The following is a 19232-nucleotide window of genomic DNA, read 5'->3' as shown; positions in this document are numbered from 1 at the left end:
TACAGACATCCTCTGGACCACCGGTAGAACCATGACAAAGCAGTAAAGATAAGGAGAGATACTGTTACTTTGTGAGTGCATCAGAGCTGAGGCAGGTTTAAGTCAAAGCATGTGGGTCTGTGGTCTGAATCTTACTTTCAGAAAAACAGAACAATGACTGAATGTGTGGCTAATTCATTTTAAATGCAATAAGTATTGAACTAATCAGTGATTGAAACTCAATATCCAATGATCCAACAGTGTGTGTGTGTGGGTGGGTGTTCATCAAAACAGAAGTGCATTTTCTTTAGAAATATAGATTTATTCAAGATACATTTGAAATATTTCTCTCTACAAGTGCAAAAATATGTATGCAATCACAGATACATATATTTTGGAATTTGCATATCAGTATGATATAAAACATACTTGTATCATTCTTAAGCTGCCCACCCACAAAAACCCCTAAGCCTTGAAGTCAAAAGTAGACAAGACATGATCTCACCACTTCCTGTGCAGTACAGCCATACGCAGTTGTAAACAGTAATGTGTGTGTGTGTGTGTGTTCACCTGACCTGTAATGTCTCCAAACTAACTGATAACACACTGATAACACTGATAGAAAGCGTTGCTGCAGTTATTGGATTACGCTGTCTCTTGGCAGGATAAACATATATTAGGACATACAGATTACTGTGTGACTTGATTGAACCTGATTGTGCCACTGTAAGGGCACAACCTCTCCTCATGTCTCCTCTCCTCTCTCCTCATGTCTCCTCTCTCCTCATGTCTCCTCTCTCCTCATGTCTCCTCTCTCCTCATGTCTCCTCTCCTCTCTCCTCATGTCTCCTCTCTCCTCATGTCTCCTCATGTCTCCTCTCCTCTCTCCTCATGTCTCCTCTCTTCTCTCCTCATGTCTCCTCTCTCCTCATGTCTCCTCATGTCTCCTCTCCTCTCTCCTCATGTCTCCTCTCCTCTCTCCTCATGTCTCCTCTCTCCTCATGTCTCCTCTCTCCTCATGTCTCCTCTCCTCTCTCCTCATGTCTCCTCCTCTCTCCTCATGTCTCCTCTCCTCTCTCCTCATGTCTCCTCTCTCATCATGTCTCCTCTCTCCTCATGTCTCCTCTCCTCTCTCCTCATGTCTCCTCTCTCCTCATGTCTCCTCTCCTCTCTCCTCATGTCTCCTCTCTCCTCATGTCTCCTCTCTCCTCATGTCTCCTCATGTCTCCTCTCCTCTCTCCTCATGTCTCCTCTCTCCTCATGTCTCCTCCTCTCTCCTCATGTCTCCTCTCTCATCATGTCTCCTCTCTCCTCATGTCTCCTCTCCTCTCTTCTCATGTCTCCTCTCCTCTCTCCTCATGTCTCCTCTCCTCTCTCCTCATGTCTCCTCTCCTCTCTCCTCATGTCTCCTCTCCTCTCTCATCATGTCTCCTCTCTCCTCATGTCTCCTCTCCTCTCTCATCATGTCTCCTCTCTCCTCATGTCTCCTCTCCTCTCTCCTCATGTCTCCTCTCCTCTCTCCTCATGTCTCCTCCTCTCTCCTCATGTCTCCTCTCCTCTCTCCTCATGTCTCCTCTCCTTCTCTCCTCTCCTCATGCCTCCTGTCCTCTCAGCTACGTGTGCTGTACAGGTCTGCGTCCTCAGGGTCAGACTGGCCAAAGTCCATCAGGGACTGTTCAGGACTGATCTCTGGATGTTCTGGAAAAGAGCAAAAGAGTCAAAGAACCACCGGAGAAATCTAAAGAAACACAGAGAGATACATGAAGAGAAAAACACAAACAGATACAGAAAGCCAGAGCCAAAGAGAGGTCAGTCAAACAGCAAAAATCATTTAGAACATGGTTTATCTACTATGTGGTCAGACAGATCGGCTGATCACGCAAATAGGTTTGACAGCTGTATATGTAACTGAGTTTGTTATTGCATAGATGGTGATGGTGTGTTCAGCGGTACCTGTGTGTGTGTCAGCCTGTGTGAGCACTGGCGTGTGTGTGTGCCCTGGAGCTGGAGGCTTCCCAGTTCCAGTGGTGGGTGTGGCCGCCAGCACAAACGCCACCACCAGCTCAGCATCAGAGGGGGGCGTGGCCAAGGCGGGGCTGACTGGGGAATGGGCGGAGTCCGGGGAGAGGCCGGAGACAGGAGGCCCCTCCTCCTCTACAGGGGCCTCTGGCTTTGGCACATTGTCAATCTGTCAGAAACAAACAGGGATGGCTAGAAACAGACAAACACGAATCGTAGCTTCAGTCAGATTTGCAAGCATGTGGAAACGCTCCAGTGTCTGGCGTGACTCTGTACCTGGGTTTTGGAGCTGGGTTCTTTGGGGCTGACAGTGGACAGGAGCGAGGAGACTGTGGTTGTGCTCCACTGACCGGCTGCATACAACTGCTTTCCCATTACCTAGGAAACACGTGGTGGAGTTCTGTGATGTCAGTTTTGAGTGGGTGTGGCCCTAGAACCTGGGAAGTGGTGATTGGTGCTCTCACCTTGAGCAGAGCCACAGATTGGGCAGGGTAGCAAACTGATGCTCCAGCACCCATAAAGACCAGGGGGACTGCTAGTTTCCTTAGACGAGAGTCTATTGCATGCAAAAACAAATGCACGCACGCACACACACATATATGTGGAAAGGCTCTTTCTTAAATGAGGCATGGACATGGACAGTGTGGGAGTGTGGAGTGATTATAGGATTGTGTGTTACCCTGCCTGGTGACGAGCATGCCCACCAGTCCAGCCATGTAGATGGAGCCCAGTCTAGGAAGGAAGCCTGGTGGAGGGTCTTTCAGATAGTGGTACACATCTGTACACACACACACACACACAATGATGCAAACACTGACAACTGGGCACAACTAACCACAACTGAGAATAAAACAATAAGAAAACATATTTGGGCTAACCTTGACTCGCATGATACATGTGCACACTTCCAACTTTCACGGAGACACAGGCACCCTGTAAAGAGTTGAGGATGTACAGTATGATCTATTCATTTAGCAGACGCTTTCATCCAAAACGGAGACAACTCATGAATGGCAAACCCTGTAGAATGGATGAAATGAATGAAAGCCACGCTAAATTGATTTCTATATGTTGCCCATACAGCATATTTGTTCCAGGAATTCATGACCTTAAAAGGAGCTACTTCAGTAACCGTTCCATATCATATACTGTATCTGGATGCCCTATGCACACTATCAGCTTTCCATGCTCCACAAATCAGTTTGACACCTAGCCCTGCATCCTGTCTGACAGCTTAAGGTTAACTAACTGACTGACTAACTGACAGACTAGGCTGCAGTGGCTGCTGTGCAGAATGTGTCACCTATAGACCATGGTAACAGTGACTCATACGAAGATGACAGAGAAGAACAAATGGTTATATGGAACAAATAACCGTGAATAACGTTTGAGACTGTTTGTCAGTTAACAGACAAGTGTCTTCTCAAATAAGCACCTGGTTTACCTAATTACATCTGTGTCTATGAGTATATTGGGATTTTCTAGAGTATATGGTAATGTAAAAGTGTAAAGTGTAAAGTATTACCTGTGCAGCTTGGATGTAGGGCTGTAATGTGGCTCTAAAAGAGGTCACGCTGCTCTGCAGCGCCCCTGGCTGCTCAGCGACAAACTGGAGCTGATAGTTTCGGGGCAGAGGTGTGTAGATGGACAACTAACACAGGGACAGGAACACAGGTTAGGCTGTGATAGGACAGGGCAGCAAAACACAGGCTTCAAGTTAGACACCCCAATGTGATGTCATATCTGGAGAGTGGTTAAAAGTATGGGAGATATCCCAAACGTTTAAAGACATTACATGTGCTTACAGTTATGTTGGTACTATATCTACTGGCATAAACATGAAATTAACTCTGGCATGGGTCACTTTCCTCATTTTAATTGCAACATCAGTCAGTTTGAGTGTCTGGTCTGCTACTTATTCTTTAAAAGTTGTAGCCTTGACCAACTATAGAGTTATGCCTACACTGACAGGGTTTCAGTCTGAAACCGTACCTGTTGTGGTGAGAATATGCCATCCAATTCAGCCTCCATAGAGCACACCCGGAAGGATGCTATGCCCAGGACGGTTGGCACGGCAACCATCACAACCTGAACAGACACACACAGTAGCTGAATACTGCTTTACCTTGTTTAGGTTATGTTTTTAGTTGATGTGCACTTCCTTTCCTGTATGTTAATGAAATAACCGGTGACGATGTATAGACCTCTATAACATACTATTCCACTTGGGCAAGTCGAGGGGAACTGGAACTTCAGTAAAGTGACTGGATAATGACCATAGCATAATTCGCTAGCTAATTTAAGGATTAAAGCAGCTGTAAAATATATTGCATATTAACACTACAATATCAAGCTAGAAAGGTCTACAGGTCGTGCAAGCCAAGGACAGTAGCTAGCTACAAGGCTAGCAGCCGCCCATTTTCTTATGTTTTCAAATTACAGATATTGTAATATTTTATTTGACATGGCAATGACAGCATGCAGGCAGTTGTAGTCTATGCCAGCAAACTATAAACGTAACCGAACGAACGTATACAATGCATACTGCAGTGCTGCTTGTTTACTGTTGTGAGTGCCAGCTGCTAGTGCTACTGTAACTAGCTATGCGAGCTAAGTTTCGCGAGAAGACAGACAGTTGTATTCTGTTATGATTTTTCATAGCTCAGTGGAGTTGAAAATGCATGTTTGTGTAATTGTGCTGCAACTGTATAAAACGTATTAATAAAATACCAAAATGTAGAACTGTACAAAACATTTTAACACTGTTGTTGAAAACAATCACCTTGGCCGCCATGACAGCTTTCTTCTTAATCGAAAACAGTGATACGCTGCAGCATTCACAGGTGTGTACCGCCACCTACTGGCTGGAGTACTACAGCATGCAGTGAACGAATGATTCTTCAAGAAGCAACATATGACGAATAAGGGTAGGGGTAATTCATAGTGCAGAGGATTCAGTTTATTGAATTCAAAGTTTTACAACTTAGGTTTACAATCTGTATGTTTTGTAATATATATTAATATATATATGAAACCAAAAAAGGCTACTTTAGGAAGAATAAATGTAATTTTCTTTCTTTTGCTTTAATAGCATCTTTAGTCAGTTAATTTACAGAATAACAGTTAGCTAATATCCTTGAAAAAGAGCAATATGTTCCTTTTTTCAATGTCGCAGTGCAACTTACATCTTATACACCTGTGCAATGTACCATGAGGTGGACACCCCTGAAAGAACACACAGTGGAATCTCCCATTGGCTTGGGCTGTTGCGGCGGGTCTACTCACACGGAGAGCTGGGAGGAATTAACACAGTCTGTGCCTACAAATCATAACATAACACCTCTAGATCTACAGTAAATGACCTGCTTCAAAGAGCAGGCAGTTGTGAAATAATGATAACAATATCAGAGATGAACAACAGAAGTTTAGAGACTAAAGCAAAGTGGTTCGTCCCCTCTTTAGTAGAATGTGTGTAGGAAATGGATACCACCCTGACCAGTCTGTCTGTTGCAGAAAGGGCTGGGGAGGCACAGAGAAAGTAGTTGCATCATTTTATAGTTTTTTGTGGTAAACTTTCCTTTGAAAAAAAAAAAACATAACATTTTGACAATGTTTCTTTGTGGGTCTATGTTAAACAGTTATGTGAGATAAAAGTTAGAGCTACTTGAGATGATAAATGATAAGACATGAGATACAGAGTAAAATACATATGGTGCCTGTCAGATACAGTATGTGCTGGTCGTAGTGTATTTCTGTTCAGATTTTGGGACAGCAGGGGACACTGGTAAATTAGTGGCCTCTTTGGCCAAGTCTGAAACAAGAGAATGTAGCCTACTGTACCAAAGGCGTGACCAGCTAAAACCTACAGAAATAATTATATGACTAAGAAAACTGCATCAATATCGATAGTGTGATCAGTACGAACTGCAGACATTCTCTTTATAGTCTGTCACTGAATTATATTATTTTGACTTAGAAAAAAACATGAATACTTAAATAAGTGAACATATAAAGACTCCTTTAACAGTACTTTTGCATTTTTCATGCGCTACAAATCTAATATCTTGCGACCATGAGAGTTAAGAAAAAACAACACAATTGATCCACAACATGACCCTGTCTTTTCAAATTAGTCTGGGGCCTTTTCTCATGCAAAACTCAGTCAGGAGAATATTCTGAACTTCAACGTGGTGTCAACCAGAATAACCGTTAGTCCTAATGATGTTTACCCTTTGCTGACTGTAACTCCTCACTAGAAAAACCCTGCATCTATGTGAATCGGGGGATACTGCAAAACCTTGGCATAGAATACATAGGGCTATTTTGTACATCATACCTATGACACAAAACGTAAATAGCTTTATATCTTCTATGTTAAATATATTTGTAGACTGTACACAAATCTTTAGAAAAACGAAACGGCAAATGCTTTACCTGATATTCTGAACATTAATGACAGGCCATTGAGACGTGTGACCCTGTGATGCAGCCAATGAGATATAGAGATATAGAAAGTGCATTCTTTGTGGTGATTTCTTTGAAATACTCTCTAGCTCTTTGCATTCGCTGAAGAAGGAGAAAAAAAGTTTGCACACTCACGCGTTTACACACCCTCCTGCCTTCCTCTCGCTACCCCGAGAAGTGGTTCACAGTGGCAATGGAACAGACACACACACACACACCATGATACACACAAGTATACAAATATACACAAGCCGACATGGGCCCACTACACAGTATAAAGTATAGAGTGGAAGAAAGAAACCAAGAGAAGCATTGGAAACCAACCCTAAAAGAGAGAGGGATAGAGAAAAGAGAAAGGAAGAGAAAGAGGTTAAGAGACGTGGATGAAATCAGATCATCTCAGATAGTCTTGTGTCAATCAGGAAGTCAGGTGACCACTGACTGGCGTGTTGTCTTCATCTCCTCACTGGTCACGTCTCGTTTCTCGAATAGAAAAAAATGACAACCTCAGCTGGGTGGATCCTTCACACCCAGAGGTTTTGCATTCACAGGAAGAGTTCACAGTTTTCCTCAGTGGCTACTGGACTTGCAGGCGAACCCCTGTTGAAGCTAAGGGGTGCCATACAAGCCACCTGTCACAGTCACGCAGTCCCGAACAGTTCACTGACAGACCCCGCCATCCCTCCTCTGTCAGGACGGAAGGACAAGGCCTCTCTGGAGTTGAAAGAGAGATTAGATGTGCTGTATGAGGTGCCAAACAAAGAGATAGAGGAGGAGGGGGGTTGCGGCTGTGGTCAGTAGAAAGATACAGTGTTTTGGCGAATGGGGTTTCTGGTCGGTATTGCTGCTACATGTTTTACACCCCTGCTCAAAAAAGAAAAAAGAAACTCACATAGCAAAACCAGGAGAATACAAAGGAAACCATTGTGACAAAAAGTCAATTTTTCCCCTTTTTGCTAGTCAAGCGTGTTCAGTTCGTGTTGAATAGACAAAGGAAGAATACAGCTTTCTGTTCAGGCATGCAGTAGGCACCCTGCCGGGTCCTCAGGATTATCAAAAGATCACACACAGTGTCCTGACTTGCCAATTGGACTATTTACACATCGTACAGTGCCTGGTTGTTTGGTTGCTGTGAGTGTGTGCGTAAAGTAAATGTGTATGTGTGTACTGAAGGTGGCAGGCATGGGATAAGAGGTGTGTACGCATCTGTGTGCGTACGCGTGCGTGTGTCTATGTGTGTGCATGCGTCACCCTCTCTCTCGCTCTCTTCCTGCCCCCTGAACGAAACCCTGCCCCCTCCTCAGACATGCGTCTCGATGAAGGAGTGTGTGTGTGTCATGAGCGGGGCTGAGAGCGGGGAGAGCTCGTCCTGGCCGTTGGTGCCGGGGCTGAGCTGGCAGATGTCAGAGTAGAGCTCACTGTTCCATTGCTTCCACTCCCTGAAGCTCTGGGAGCACAGGGTCGGGTCCTCCAGCAGGGCGCAGATCACCGCCAGCTCGGACTCCTTGGCCTGAGGGACAGGAGAGAAGGGATTGACCCCAGTCAGAGCTGCTGGGACCACCTCAGCTCCGCCCCCTCAACTTGAACACCAATGAAACTGTGGATTCATAACACATCTGGTTCTATATTCAGGGTTTTTTGAACTTTATTCCATGGGAGTGATATACTGATACGTATATTTACGCGTGTGTGCACGTGTGTGTGGACGTGTGTGTACCTTCAGGGTGCTGCGGAGGGCTCGGACCCTGTGCAGCCTGTCGTTCAGGAGGGGGTCCCTGCAGCGCTGGGTGAAGCAGCGTCGGAGCTCCTGGCGGCTGCAGGGCCGGGGGTCCCCGAGGGCCGACACGTTGGCCTGCTCCAGGGCCCGGTACAGCTGCTCTAGGCCGTCCAGACCCTCCGCCACCGACTCACCCTCCCGCCCCTCCGACAAACGCCGTTCCCGTCCCTCCGAGACCCGCCTCTCCCGTCCCTCGCTCCGCCCCTCTCTCGGTTCGAGGACTGCGGGAGAAGGACAGATGGGAAGTGATCAGTGTGACTGAAAGACTTGAACTGAGCATACAGAAATAAGAGTCTGAATTTAAGGAGAAAGCCCTTTCAATTAAGTTGTAATTATCAGTGTGCACGTGACATTTAAACGTTGTTTACAGTACATTCATTCAATGATTAAAGTCTTTCCAGGATAAAAACAGATGTTCTACAATTTTTCTCAAATCCAGGCCACAGAATCTATATCAATCTATGTGTGTGTGTGTCTCACCCTCCTGGCTGGCATCGTTGACCTTGGCCTCCTGGGCCTCCTGGGCCTCGCCCTCCTCGTCCTCGCTCCTCTCCTCCATGCGGGCGGGGGTCTGCAGCAGCTTGCCTGACCGGGGGTCCCTGTTCCTGGGAAGGCTCTGGCTGCGCTGCTTGTGGGACCTCCGGTGTGAGTGGGAGTGCGTGTGCGGCTCCCGCTCCAGAGGGAAGGGCCCCTCCCGTTCCCGCTCCCGCTCCGCGTGGTGCCTGCGGACGGGCAGGGTGGCCTGCCGACGCCTCTCCGGGGACATGCCCTGCCTCCCCAGCCCCCCGTACCCCCCCATCAGCCCGTCACCCATGCCCATCTCCCGCCCGCCGTAGCCCCCGTCCCCCTCCAAGGGCGCCGTCTGGAGGAAGTGGAGCCCGGAGCTGGTCAGGGGCGTCTCGATCAGGTCCTGCCAGGAGCGGCGCTCTCGGTGGGTGGAGCGGCAGCCCGACGAGTGGGTGCTGGTGCTGCCCGTCCCCATGCCGCCCTCACCCCTCTGCTCCTCCGCCGAGGAGTGGGAGTGAGTGGACTCGCTGGAGAAGTGGCGCCCGTGCTTGGGCTCCGGGAAGGGGCTGGAGGAGTTCACCTGAGGGGGGAGAGGGGAGGTGGAAGAGACCATCTGTGCGGGGATGGGGGAGGTGGAGGATACCATCGGCGGGGCGACGGGGGAGGTGGAGGCGCTCATGGACAGGGGCAGGGGGGAGGGGGTGGAGCGCAGGAGGCTCATGCTGACTGACCGAGGCAGCTGGTCATAGCTATGGAGGAGGTGGGTCTGGGTAGAGGAGAGGGGAGGTGGCGGAGATGGGGGGGGAGGTAAAAGCAAGGTGGGAAAGTGAGATTGAGGGAGGGAGGGAGGGAGGGAGGGAGGGAGGGAGGGAGGAAGGGAGGGAGGGAGGGAGGGAGGGAGGGAGGGGGGGAGGGGGGGAGGGGGGGGGATGGGAAGAGAAGACAGAGAGCAGGTATGGGAGAGGAGGGAGAGGAGGACAACAGGAGAGAAGGAGCTCCAGGACGAGAGTGAGAGAGCAGTGAAATGGTTGATGAGTACCAATGACCAGCGAGGCGTGACCGTTGAATGCACATCTGAACACACGGGACCCAGCTTGGAATCTCTACAACACGGCACTACTCCTTCATCCTCAATCTCACTGATCTCACATGGTTAGATAGGTAGCGGCTGTGCAGAATGCCACTTGCTTTCTCCAGTCCAGTCAGGCTAAGTCAAAGATGACCTCATGGAAGGATGCTTTTCTACAGGATGCGGTTAGAAGACATGGTCCTTTAGCACCATCTAGTGTCTGCCAGTGTCAACACAGGCAAGTGGCATTAAGGGTTGTGGGACCGGTGGGCAGGGCTGGCCTGGCTCCATAGAGAGACAGTCACACGCTCTGATGTTTTATTGAAGCTGAGAGCACTGTACGCTGCTCTACTGAAACTGCTGGGGCTTTTAGAATAAAATATTCTATTAGAACGAAACATTAAAAAAATAATGGAGTGTGTGTGTGTGTTACACGTCTGTGTTTGTTGGTGTGTATGTGTGTGTGCTACTCTGTTTCCGTGTGTTTGCTCGTGTATACGTGTGTATCTATGTGTTACTGTAAGTCTGTGTGTGTGTGTGTGTGTGTGTGTCTGTACGTGTGTGTGTAAACACTTACTGAGGGGGTGCGGTGGTAGGTGTCACACAGAGAAGACGGCCCGTCCTGTTTGAGTGTCATGGAGCCGTCAGCGTCCTCCTGGTCACTCTCACTCCAGTAATCTGATTGGATGTCAAGAACACACACACACACGGAGCGCTGTCTTAGGGAACAGTGACAGAGATCAATGTGGCTGGCCAATCAAGTCCAAACACATCCTATTCACCTTCATCAGGGCGGGGCACCTTGTCATCGGGGGTGTAGCCAATGGCAGCCAGGCCCAGTCGGTTCATCCACCTATGAGAATGGATGAAAAGATGAATAGACAAAGGGTGGAGAGGGAAGGAAAGAGGAGTGGAAGGCGGGGGAGCAGAGAGGAGAGGAGCAGAGAAGAGAGGAGCAGAGAGGGATGGGAGTACAGCAGGAAGCTGTGTTGAGTGCAGAGCTGAATCCCTAAATTAATTCAATCATCTTTTCCAAAAGTTGACCCAAGCCTGTTTTTAGCCCCGATGATTAAAGAGAGAGGGACAAGAGAAGAAAGAGGGGATGAGAAAATGAAGAGGCAGAGAGAGAGCGCATAGATCGCTCTCTTCCCCTCTGTCCTGCTGAGTGTCGGTGTCCTCTCTAAGGACAGTGCAGAAGGAGGTCATGAACTAAGAATAGAGACAGGGAGCCAGGCCAACAGGACACGCATCATCACACCAGGAAGTGCGTCACACTGGAAGCCCACACATGCATTCCCATCCCTCACTGACGTACCTTACAACCCACATCTGTGTCTGGGAACTACTGTATATTTAATTGAACCTTGAGCTCTCTGTGTCACGTTAAACACTGTGCACACACACCTTCTCTCGTACGCACACACACCACACACACATCATACACACATTTAGTCTCACCATGGATATTGAAGAAAACACATTTTTTCACTTCCAATTCAATTCCCATGTCAGCGAGGAGAGGTGTAGATAGTTAGTGCTAATTATGAAAGACAGGCTAGCATTCCAGCTGATAACAGACAACCTCCTCCCCCCCCCCCTTACACACACATACAGTATACACACACACACAAATAAACACTCTGCAGAAACAGGGAAACAAACATGTTTTCTTCATGCTGTGGATTTGGTGGTGGTCAGGAGTGTGCATGTGTGTGCATGTATGAGTGAGCGTGTGTTCTGTGATAACTTAATTTCAGACAGCTGAGATATTCATGAAAGTATACGACAGCTGTCACTTCCACACAAACAGGTACTGGAGCTGCTCAATGCTGTGTGACACTGAAACATCTCAGACTCCAGATTCAGCACGCACACACACACACACACACACGCACAATCACTCACCTATTCATTTCCTCGAGACAGTCTGTAGCAAAGAAGAAGCTCTTGATTTTGGGATGACAAGCTTTGAAGGCACTGTGGATGATAGGAGATAGGCAAATGATCACACTGTGTGTCTGTGTGTGTGTCTGTCTACGTGTGTCTGTGTGCGTGTGTGTGTGTGTTTATCTGTGTGCTTAGGGTCCTATGATTTAGGAACGATGAGTGACAAGCAAAGGACACTCACAATTTCCGTCTGCACTCGATGGCTCGGTCTATCCTGAACTCTGGCAGACTGATGAAGCCTTCAGCCTTCTCATCCTGCAGTAAATAGGAGAGGGTGAAGGAGGAGAGAGAGAGAGCCACATAGGGAGATGAGTGACAGCGAGAGAGCGTGAATAGTCGTGTGTGTGTGTAGGAACCCCAAAAAGATTGGTGTGTGCTTCTGTGTGTGTAGGTGTGTGTGGGTGTGTATGTGGAAGAGCTGGCTATTAGCTCTTCTGCGCGCGCTACACGCGTGTGTCTAGGAGTCTGTGGGAGTGTGGGCGTGTGTACACTAGAGTCTTACATTCTGGTTGGTGTACCAGTAGAGACAGGACTCTTTGAGGATGAACCAGTATTTCCTCCACTTCTGGGTGAAGTAGCCTTTAGCATCCTTCTTCTTCCACAGCCAGCCCTCACAGTCCCCATGGCCCAAGTCCTTACAGGAGATACGCCTGCGGCTGGCGCTCGTCAGAGAGCCTGCACATGGAGAAACCAGGTCAACCACACCCGGGTCCAGTCCTGTACAGCCCGGTCACATTTGAAACAAAAGATACATTGAAACACACAGCAGTGGGATACATACCTTTACTCCTCTTTTTGTTGGGTTTTGTTCTTAAGGAGGTGTAGTGGAAAGACTGAAAAGTAGATGGGTGGAAGGAAGAAAGAGAGAGAGAAAGAGGAGAGTAAAGGAAGATGAGTCGTGGTACTGAAGCGGTGCAAGAGCTCACTGGAGATGTGTGAAGGGCAGTGGGTGCCATGAAAACAACAGCACAGCTCCAGAGAAGCAGAGGAGGCTGTATCTAGGCCACTGTGATCTCACAGTCTAACATCAGGCATGTTCCATCGTGACTGTTAGCCTGAAGGTGCAAACACACCCCAGGACTGGATGTTGCTCTAGAGATTGTATGTCTAGAGGTGTGATGATGGTCCCTCTGTTTGTGTGTGTGTGTCTCTATGTGTGCCTTTACCTTCCTCATGGATGCCCCTCCCAGGCGATCACTCCCAGAGCTTGAGTACCTGTTGTGGTGGGAGGAGGGAAGCTATCATCAATGTTTGTTACTGGTATGATATATTAATGGTATAATTCTCAAACTGACACCAAACTCCTGGATACACACACACACAAACACACTCACCTATCGGTCGTGTCTGCTCTTAGTGTGTCCCCTGATCTCTGTATCTGATGGATAGGGTGAGAAGGAGGAAGGAGGAGGAAGTCATTTACGAGTACAGCATATCAGCATGTGTGTGTGTGTGTGTGTGTTTGGAGGACAAAGCTCCAAATGAACTCCAATTTAGACTCAGGCAAGAAAGGAGATGAGGATGTTAGTGTGAGTTGTGAAATGGCTTCCCTGCATACTAATGTGTGTGTGTGTGTGTGTAGGTGTGTGTGTGTGTGTGGAACTGTCATTCCCTCTGTCCCTGAAGTTGGCACCCAGGCAAGGAAACTCGACTCTCCTCTGCCTCTTCTCTTTCAAACACACATACAAACGCTCTAACACTATCTATTATTAACGAATCCTGAAGCTTCACACCTCCCTGTAAGGACATTAATCTAGACCTTGTATAAACTTGACACACACATGTACAACACACACACACACACACCCTCACTCAAACTTCCTGCTTCTGATTAAATGTGGCATGACTGCGTCACACTCACATCCATTTCCACCCTGTCCCTCTAACTGTGTGTGTTTTGTGGTGGGAAACTGTGTGTGTGTGTTTGAGCGTGCGCAAAATAGGATATTAGTGTTATTAGAGTCGTGAGATGGGTTTCCTGCATACAGACGGGTGCATGTGTGTGTGTGTGTGTGTGCATGTGTGTGTGTGTGCGTGTGTGCTTATGCATACAGGCATGGCGTCGGGGATCTGGTCCAGGCGGAGGGTAGACGACAGCATGGAAGGGCTGATAGGAAAGCTGGGGCTGCTGGGATTGCGGCTCTTCCGCCGCGAATGCCGGGTGGAGTCCCGCCTACTCTCCCGTCCAGGGACCTCCGGCTCCTCCTCTATGACCAGGATCTTGTCATCGCTTAGGTAACGCAGAAGGGAATTGTCTGAATCTGAGAGGGGGGGAAAAATCAGCATGCAGGTTAGAGGTGGTCTTAGAACCAGGAGGTAAAACCCCAGTCTGAGTCCTGGATAGAACCATGGAACCGTTACCACCGGCAGGACACAGAACCAGATCAAGTTAGAACGAGAGAACCCATTGTTGTAGAAGGTAGAGAAAGGGGATGCGAGCACAGAACCCTGAAGCTCTTTCGGATTGGCCCAGCTCAATCAAAACAGGCTGTTACTCGGATCATTTGTTTATAACACTGTCGGAGACGCGTGAGAAAATCGGAGAACGTGTGGGGCTGTGAAGTAGTATGTGTGTGTTTGAGTCAGCCTGTGTGTGTGTGTGTGTGTGAGAGAGAGAGATGCAGATAGAGGGAGAGACAGGGTGGTCCCCACCAGTGACTTTAATGTTATTCATAGACTTCACAGACAGTGGAGTGGAGCTTCTCAGACTGAATACAGATAGACTCCTGCAGCATGGCTGACCACGACTTGGGGGGGTGGGGGGGATAGGCGAGGAGGAGAGAGATGGAGGAGGAGGAGAGGAGTAGTGGGGATGGAGGATGAAAGGGGGTTGGGGGTGGGGGGGGTGAGGAGGAGAACTGGAAGAAAGGCGAATAGAAAAGAGGGACGGGGAGAGGGAGGGAGGGAGGGAGGGAGTGAAAGCTGCGAGGGGAGAAGGATGAAGGGGGAAGAATGGGCGCCGGGAGATATACCTACCGTAGAGTGATACACACAGACACACACACATACAGAGGACACACACAGACACACTTGCACATACAGTAAACACACAGACAAGGTACACATACAGGTACATAAGCACATACAGTAAACACACAGTACGACACAACACACACCCAATAATACTACACAATCACAATGCTATGTAAGACACACACCCCAGATACACGGACATACCACACATAAACACCAAATGATGACATGACTGAAGCTGATCATGAAGCGAAGCACTGATCAAAACAAACAATGAAAAAGGACCCTGAAGTTGATCTTATGCCTGAGGTTTGGGTGTGTGCGTGTGCGTGCAAGTGTGTGTGTGTGTGTGTATAAGACAGTGTGTGTACCTCTGCTCCCTCTCTTGCCCATGCTGGGTTCCTTGGGCTCGGCCATCCAATTATATTCCGGCGGCATGGAAACTGGTCTGAGGTCACCTGGAACAACCAATCAGCGGTCAGAAAGAGGGCGAGGCGGAGGAGTTGTGGGAGGGAAGGGTGGCTTGTGACAGACAGAAGGTTGGTGCTTTAGGGTGGGGGTGTTGGGAGGAGGTGGGTGGGTTTCGGGGGGACTCACACTGAGCTGGGGTGAGGGGCTGTGTTGACGTTAAGCGATCTGGGATTGTTGTGTTTTGAGGTGAAGATACTTAGCTGGTCAAGTAGCGGAGTAGAGATGAGAGGAGAGAGAAGGAAAGGGAGGGAGAGAAGAAGTGACAGTGAGATGGAAAGACAGATGGAAACACTTGATTCTGAGGGTCCTCCGTAATCAGGCCTCATCATGATCAGAGCTCTTACTGTAAGAAGACATTAGTCTCCTACCCATGGACTACACCTCTCCAACGGTCCTTGGAGGAAGAGATCCATCACTCAATTGCTCCTCTAAAGATGACTTGTATTCATTTTTCTCTACTTGAGGGTTGCGGTCCTCTTCTCTGAGGGTAGATCTTAGGTGCTGCCTTTGATGGGCTTGTCTTGTAATCAACAAACCAAACACCCAACGCTCATAGGAGAAGTCCATATTTAGGCTTCTTCTCAATGCCATCTAAGAATCTGCAGACCCTCAAAATCAAATGCTCCCAAAGAAAGGCAAAGTGACAAAGGCAGGTAGAGAGAGATGAGATAAGAGAAAAAGAAGGGGTGGTGCACAAGCATTGGAATGGGTGACACAGCAAGGGCGTAGGGTTGCTCCTGGTTACAGGTATGTGTGTTTGTCTGCATGTCTCACCATGCGTGGGGGTCTTGTCTCGCCGTCTGACCCCCGTGTTGCGGCCCCTGTCGTAGTCCGGCCCTGGGGGGCCCCCATCCCCCTCCAGCAGGGAGAAGTACTGACCGCTGTCCTGGTCCAGGTAGTAGCTGACCGCTTCCGAGCCCTTGGAACCGGACTGGGAGCTGACACTGTACCTGCTGATGTCATCACATGACATCAGACCCATCTCCTCCCTGAGGACACACAGTCACACACACACCAGGTGGTGGTTACTATGGATACTCCTTTCATTGTAAATCGTCATCATCAGCATGTACAGTATGTATGTGTGTTTGAGAGAGAGAGAGAGAGAGAGAGAGAGAGAGAGAGAGAGAGAGAGAGTGAGTGAGTGTTTGAGAGAGAGAGAGAGAGAGAGTGAGAGAGAGAGAGAGAGAGAGAGAGAGAGAGAGAGAGAGAGAGAGAGAGAGAGAGAGAGAGAGAGAGAGAGAGAGAGAGAGAGAGAGAGAGAGAGAGAGAGAGAGAGAGTGAGTGAGTGAGTGAGTGAGTGAGTGAGTGAGTGAGTGAGAGTATCTGACCTGGTCCCGTACAGTCCAGACACAGGGGACAGGATGAAAACATCTTGCATGTTGGGGACGTCCATTTTGGACATTCCCAGAGTGCCACTGGGAGTAGGAGAGGAACTGGTCGGGACTAGTGGGGGACCGGCTGGAAGACAAAAAGACAAAGAGAGACAGAAAGAAAGAGAGAGAGACAGAAAAAAAGAAAGAGAGAGAGAGAGAGAGAGAGAGAGAGGGTGTGAAAAGACAGAGTGAACGAAATAAAGACAGATGCAAAGAAGAAGAGACAGAAATAGAGAGACAGAGACAGAGAGTGGATAAAAAGTCCATTAATCAGATTCTATTTTTACTACTCTTCCTCTGCATTATGAAGTGTCATTCTAACCTGGGATCTGGGATATTTGAACATTTCATCTCATTGAAACTTCAGTTTCTCTAAGCACAAAGACAGTTCTGAAAAGATATATACTGTAACGGCTTGTGTTCTTTGTATCTGGAACTCTCTCCATCCTCCCCTACTGATGTCTTTATTTTAGCATTTGGGTGTTCTCCTCATGGTCTCTCTCTCTCTCTCTCTCTCTCTCTCTCTCTCTCTCTCTCTCTCTCTCTCTCTCTCTCCCACTCTCTTTCCTTCTCTCTCTCCCGCTCTTTCTATCTGACCCCTCTTCACTATAACAGGGCTTGTGCCATGTCTGTCCCCATGACAACCTACTCTCTCCTTATCCTCACCCTCAGAATGAGTAGACGAAGAGAGAAAGCGCGAGAGAGAGAGAGCGAGAGAGAGAGAGAGAGAGAGAGAGAGAGAGAGAGAGAGAGAGAGAGAGAGAGAGAGAGAGAGAGAGAGGAGAGAGGATACAAAGTGCCACATTCTACAGTGTGTATTGTGTATGTGTGATGCCTTGTCTGAATGTAGCTGAATTGAAAATGTTGAATTGTTACAGAATCCCATGTCCCAGGTTGACCTGACTGGCAGCCATAGCTCCATATAGAAGGTGTATGAGGGTACCTATGTGAGATACCTGTGAGGAGACACAACAATATAGTATGTAATACTCTAACAAACACTCTGGCTTGAAACACCACAGTCAGAACCCTCATTAGGAAATCTCTTCTCCATTATATTCACCAGTGCATTAGGATAATTAACTCCATCCATAAAAACTCACCCTCTCTCTCTCTCTCTCTCTCTCTCTCTCTCTCTCTCTCTCTCTCTCTCTCGCTCTCTCTCTCTCTCTCTCTCTCTCTCTCTCTCTCTCTTCTCCCTCCCCATCTCTCTCTCACGCTCAACCTCTTAAAAGCAAAGCCTAGATGACATATAAAACAACTTCACGGTAGCTTCAGAAGTAGGAAGAGGGAGAGAGATGGAGATTGGCAGAAAGAGAGGGAGAGAGAGGTAGAGTGTAAGAGAGGATGTGAGAGAAAATGCGAGTGAGATGGAGAGAGAGAGAAAGAGAGAGATATGAAGAGTGTGGAGGTGGAAGCTGTGCAGGGTTGTGACTGGAGTTCGGAGTGAAAACAGTAATTTTGTGATTATAGCCTGCTGCTACGGCTGTCTGAGAGAGACAGAGAGCGAGATACAGTGTGTGTGTGTGTGTGTGTGTGTGTGTGTGTGTGTGAGAGAGAGAGAGAGAGAGAGAGAGAGAGAGAGAGAGAGAGAGAGAGAGAGAGAGAGAGAGAGAGAGAGAGAGAGATGGAGGCAGAGAGGGGCTGTGGGTAATAAGGAGGGATGATCATAAAAGAAGATGAAAAAGGAGGAGAGGATAGGAGAGAGATGGAACCACCACATCAAACTCAATACTAGCCTATTACCTAACCCCCCCCCCCCCCCCTCACAAACACCTTCCAAGCTTAACCCCCACATGACTGTCAGTGCCACTCTTTGCCATGGCTCATGTATACATTTCGTTACCTCAGAATAATAAGGTTCTATCTGCGTTCAGGTCAGTTTTGAGATATTGAGGTTTAAAGTTTTAGCATTACAAATAGCAAAACTGACAAATGGAGCACATTTCTTTATAGCACCAGAGTTACATACACCTTACATGTATTTTACATCTGAGATACCAAAATTCTACATGAATTGTAAATTAGGGTTTTTGAAACAGGTCAATTGTAGATAGAACCTTATAGTTCTAAAAACTAACAGCCGCCTTGGAATTATAAGGTTCTATCTTAAAAGACTGAAAAAGTAACAATGATTATCAAATAAGTTTAACAATTTACTTATACATACTGTTGGGATGTTCAATTTATATAATAAAAAGTGTATTTTTATTGGTTAATATGTTAAATCTTCATGCATTCATGCACTTACTGCTATAACACTATCTTTCCAGTGCGTCATTTTTCCTTTCATCTTTCTTATTCAAGATAACAGTAATTTAATAATGTTAAATGTAAATGAATGATTTAAAACATACATGGTCTGATGAAGGTCAGGTCCTTCAGTTTATCAAAGTATTTTCAGTAGAAAACCAAAACGAGTTGAAAGAATATTTAAAATCAGTCTTTATTTTTTTAGTTTATCAAATCATTTTCAAACAATTTAAATGTAAAATTCATCATACATCACACATGGCAATACTGACACTCATTCAGATAAAACTGATCAGAAATGTTTTGCTTATGAACAAGGTATTTCAAACTCAAGACTGGTTACTTAAAATCGAACTTATTTGAGATGCTGCTCCTTGCAATGAAAATAATTTAATGC

At 47.4% G+C, this 19232-nt stretch overlaps 3 protein-coding genes across 3 annotated transcripts in view; 1 reads left to right on the top strand and 2 right to left on the bottom strand.

Moving 5' to 3' along the window:
* The window catches only part of hdx (highly divergent homeobox), a 350307-nt gene that overhangs the window by 297384 nt on the left and 33691 nt on the right, over positions 1-19232 (top strand). The window lies entirely within an intron of this gene.
* LOC134032076 (MICOS complex subunit MIC27-like) lies at positions 287-4852 on the bottom strand. Its single transcript, XM_062475881.1, has 10 exons — positions 4781-4852; positions 3991-4086; positions 3524-3649; positions 2877-2931; positions 2678-2776; positions 2463-2554; positions 2275-2376; positions 1933-2167; positions 1560-1677; positions 287-735 (listed from the first exon to the last, which is right to left on the bottom strand). The coding sequence occupies exons 1-9, from the start codon at positions 4790-4792 to the stop codon at positions 1589-1591; spliced, it is 906 nt and encodes a 301-aa protein (XP_062331865.1). The 5' UTR covers positions 4793-4852; the 3' UTR covers positions 287-735; positions 1560-1588.
* The window catches only part of LOC134032077 (connector enhancer of kinase suppressor of ras 2-like), a 40470-nt gene continuing 26210 nt past the window's right edge, over positions 4973-19232 (bottom strand). Inside the window, exons 10-24 of the mRNA XM_062475882.1 lie at positions 16538-16652; positions 15981-16195; positions 15107-15193; positions 13815-14023; positions 13097-13140; positions 12929-12977; positions 12544-12595; positions 12265-12437; positions 11944-12017; positions 11721-11792; positions 10598-10668; positions 10393-10493; positions 8720-9326; positions 8180-8460; positions 4973-7972 (exon numbers count right to left, since the gene is read on the bottom strand). Coding sequence (XP_062331866.1) covers positions 7763-7972; positions 8180-8460; positions 8720-9326; positions 10393-10493; positions 10598-10668; positions 11721-11792; positions 11944-12017; positions 12265-12437; positions 12544-12595; positions 12929-12977; positions 13097-13140; positions 13815-14023; positions 15107-15193; positions 15981-16195; positions 16538-16652 — 2360 coding nt within the window. The 3' untranslated portion in view covers positions 4973-7762. The remainder of the gene's footprint in view (positions 7973-8179; positions 8461-8719; positions 9327-10392; positions 10494-10597; positions 10669-11720; positions 11793-11943; positions 12018-12264; positions 12438-12543; positions 12596-12928; positions 12978-13096; positions 13141-13814; positions 14024-15106; positions 15194-15980; positions 16196-16537; positions 16653-19232) is intronic.

This window comes from Osmerus eperlanus, chromosome 13 (assembly GCF_963692335.1).
Source record: "Osmerus eperlanus chromosome 13, fOsmEpe2.1, whole genome shotgun sequence".
NCBI lineage: Eukaryota > Metazoa > Chordata > Actinopteri > Osmeriformes > Osmeridae > Osmerus > Osmerus eperlanus.
Note: the sequence above shows the minus strand (reverse complement) of the source record. Positions and strands in the feature narration are given on the sequence as shown.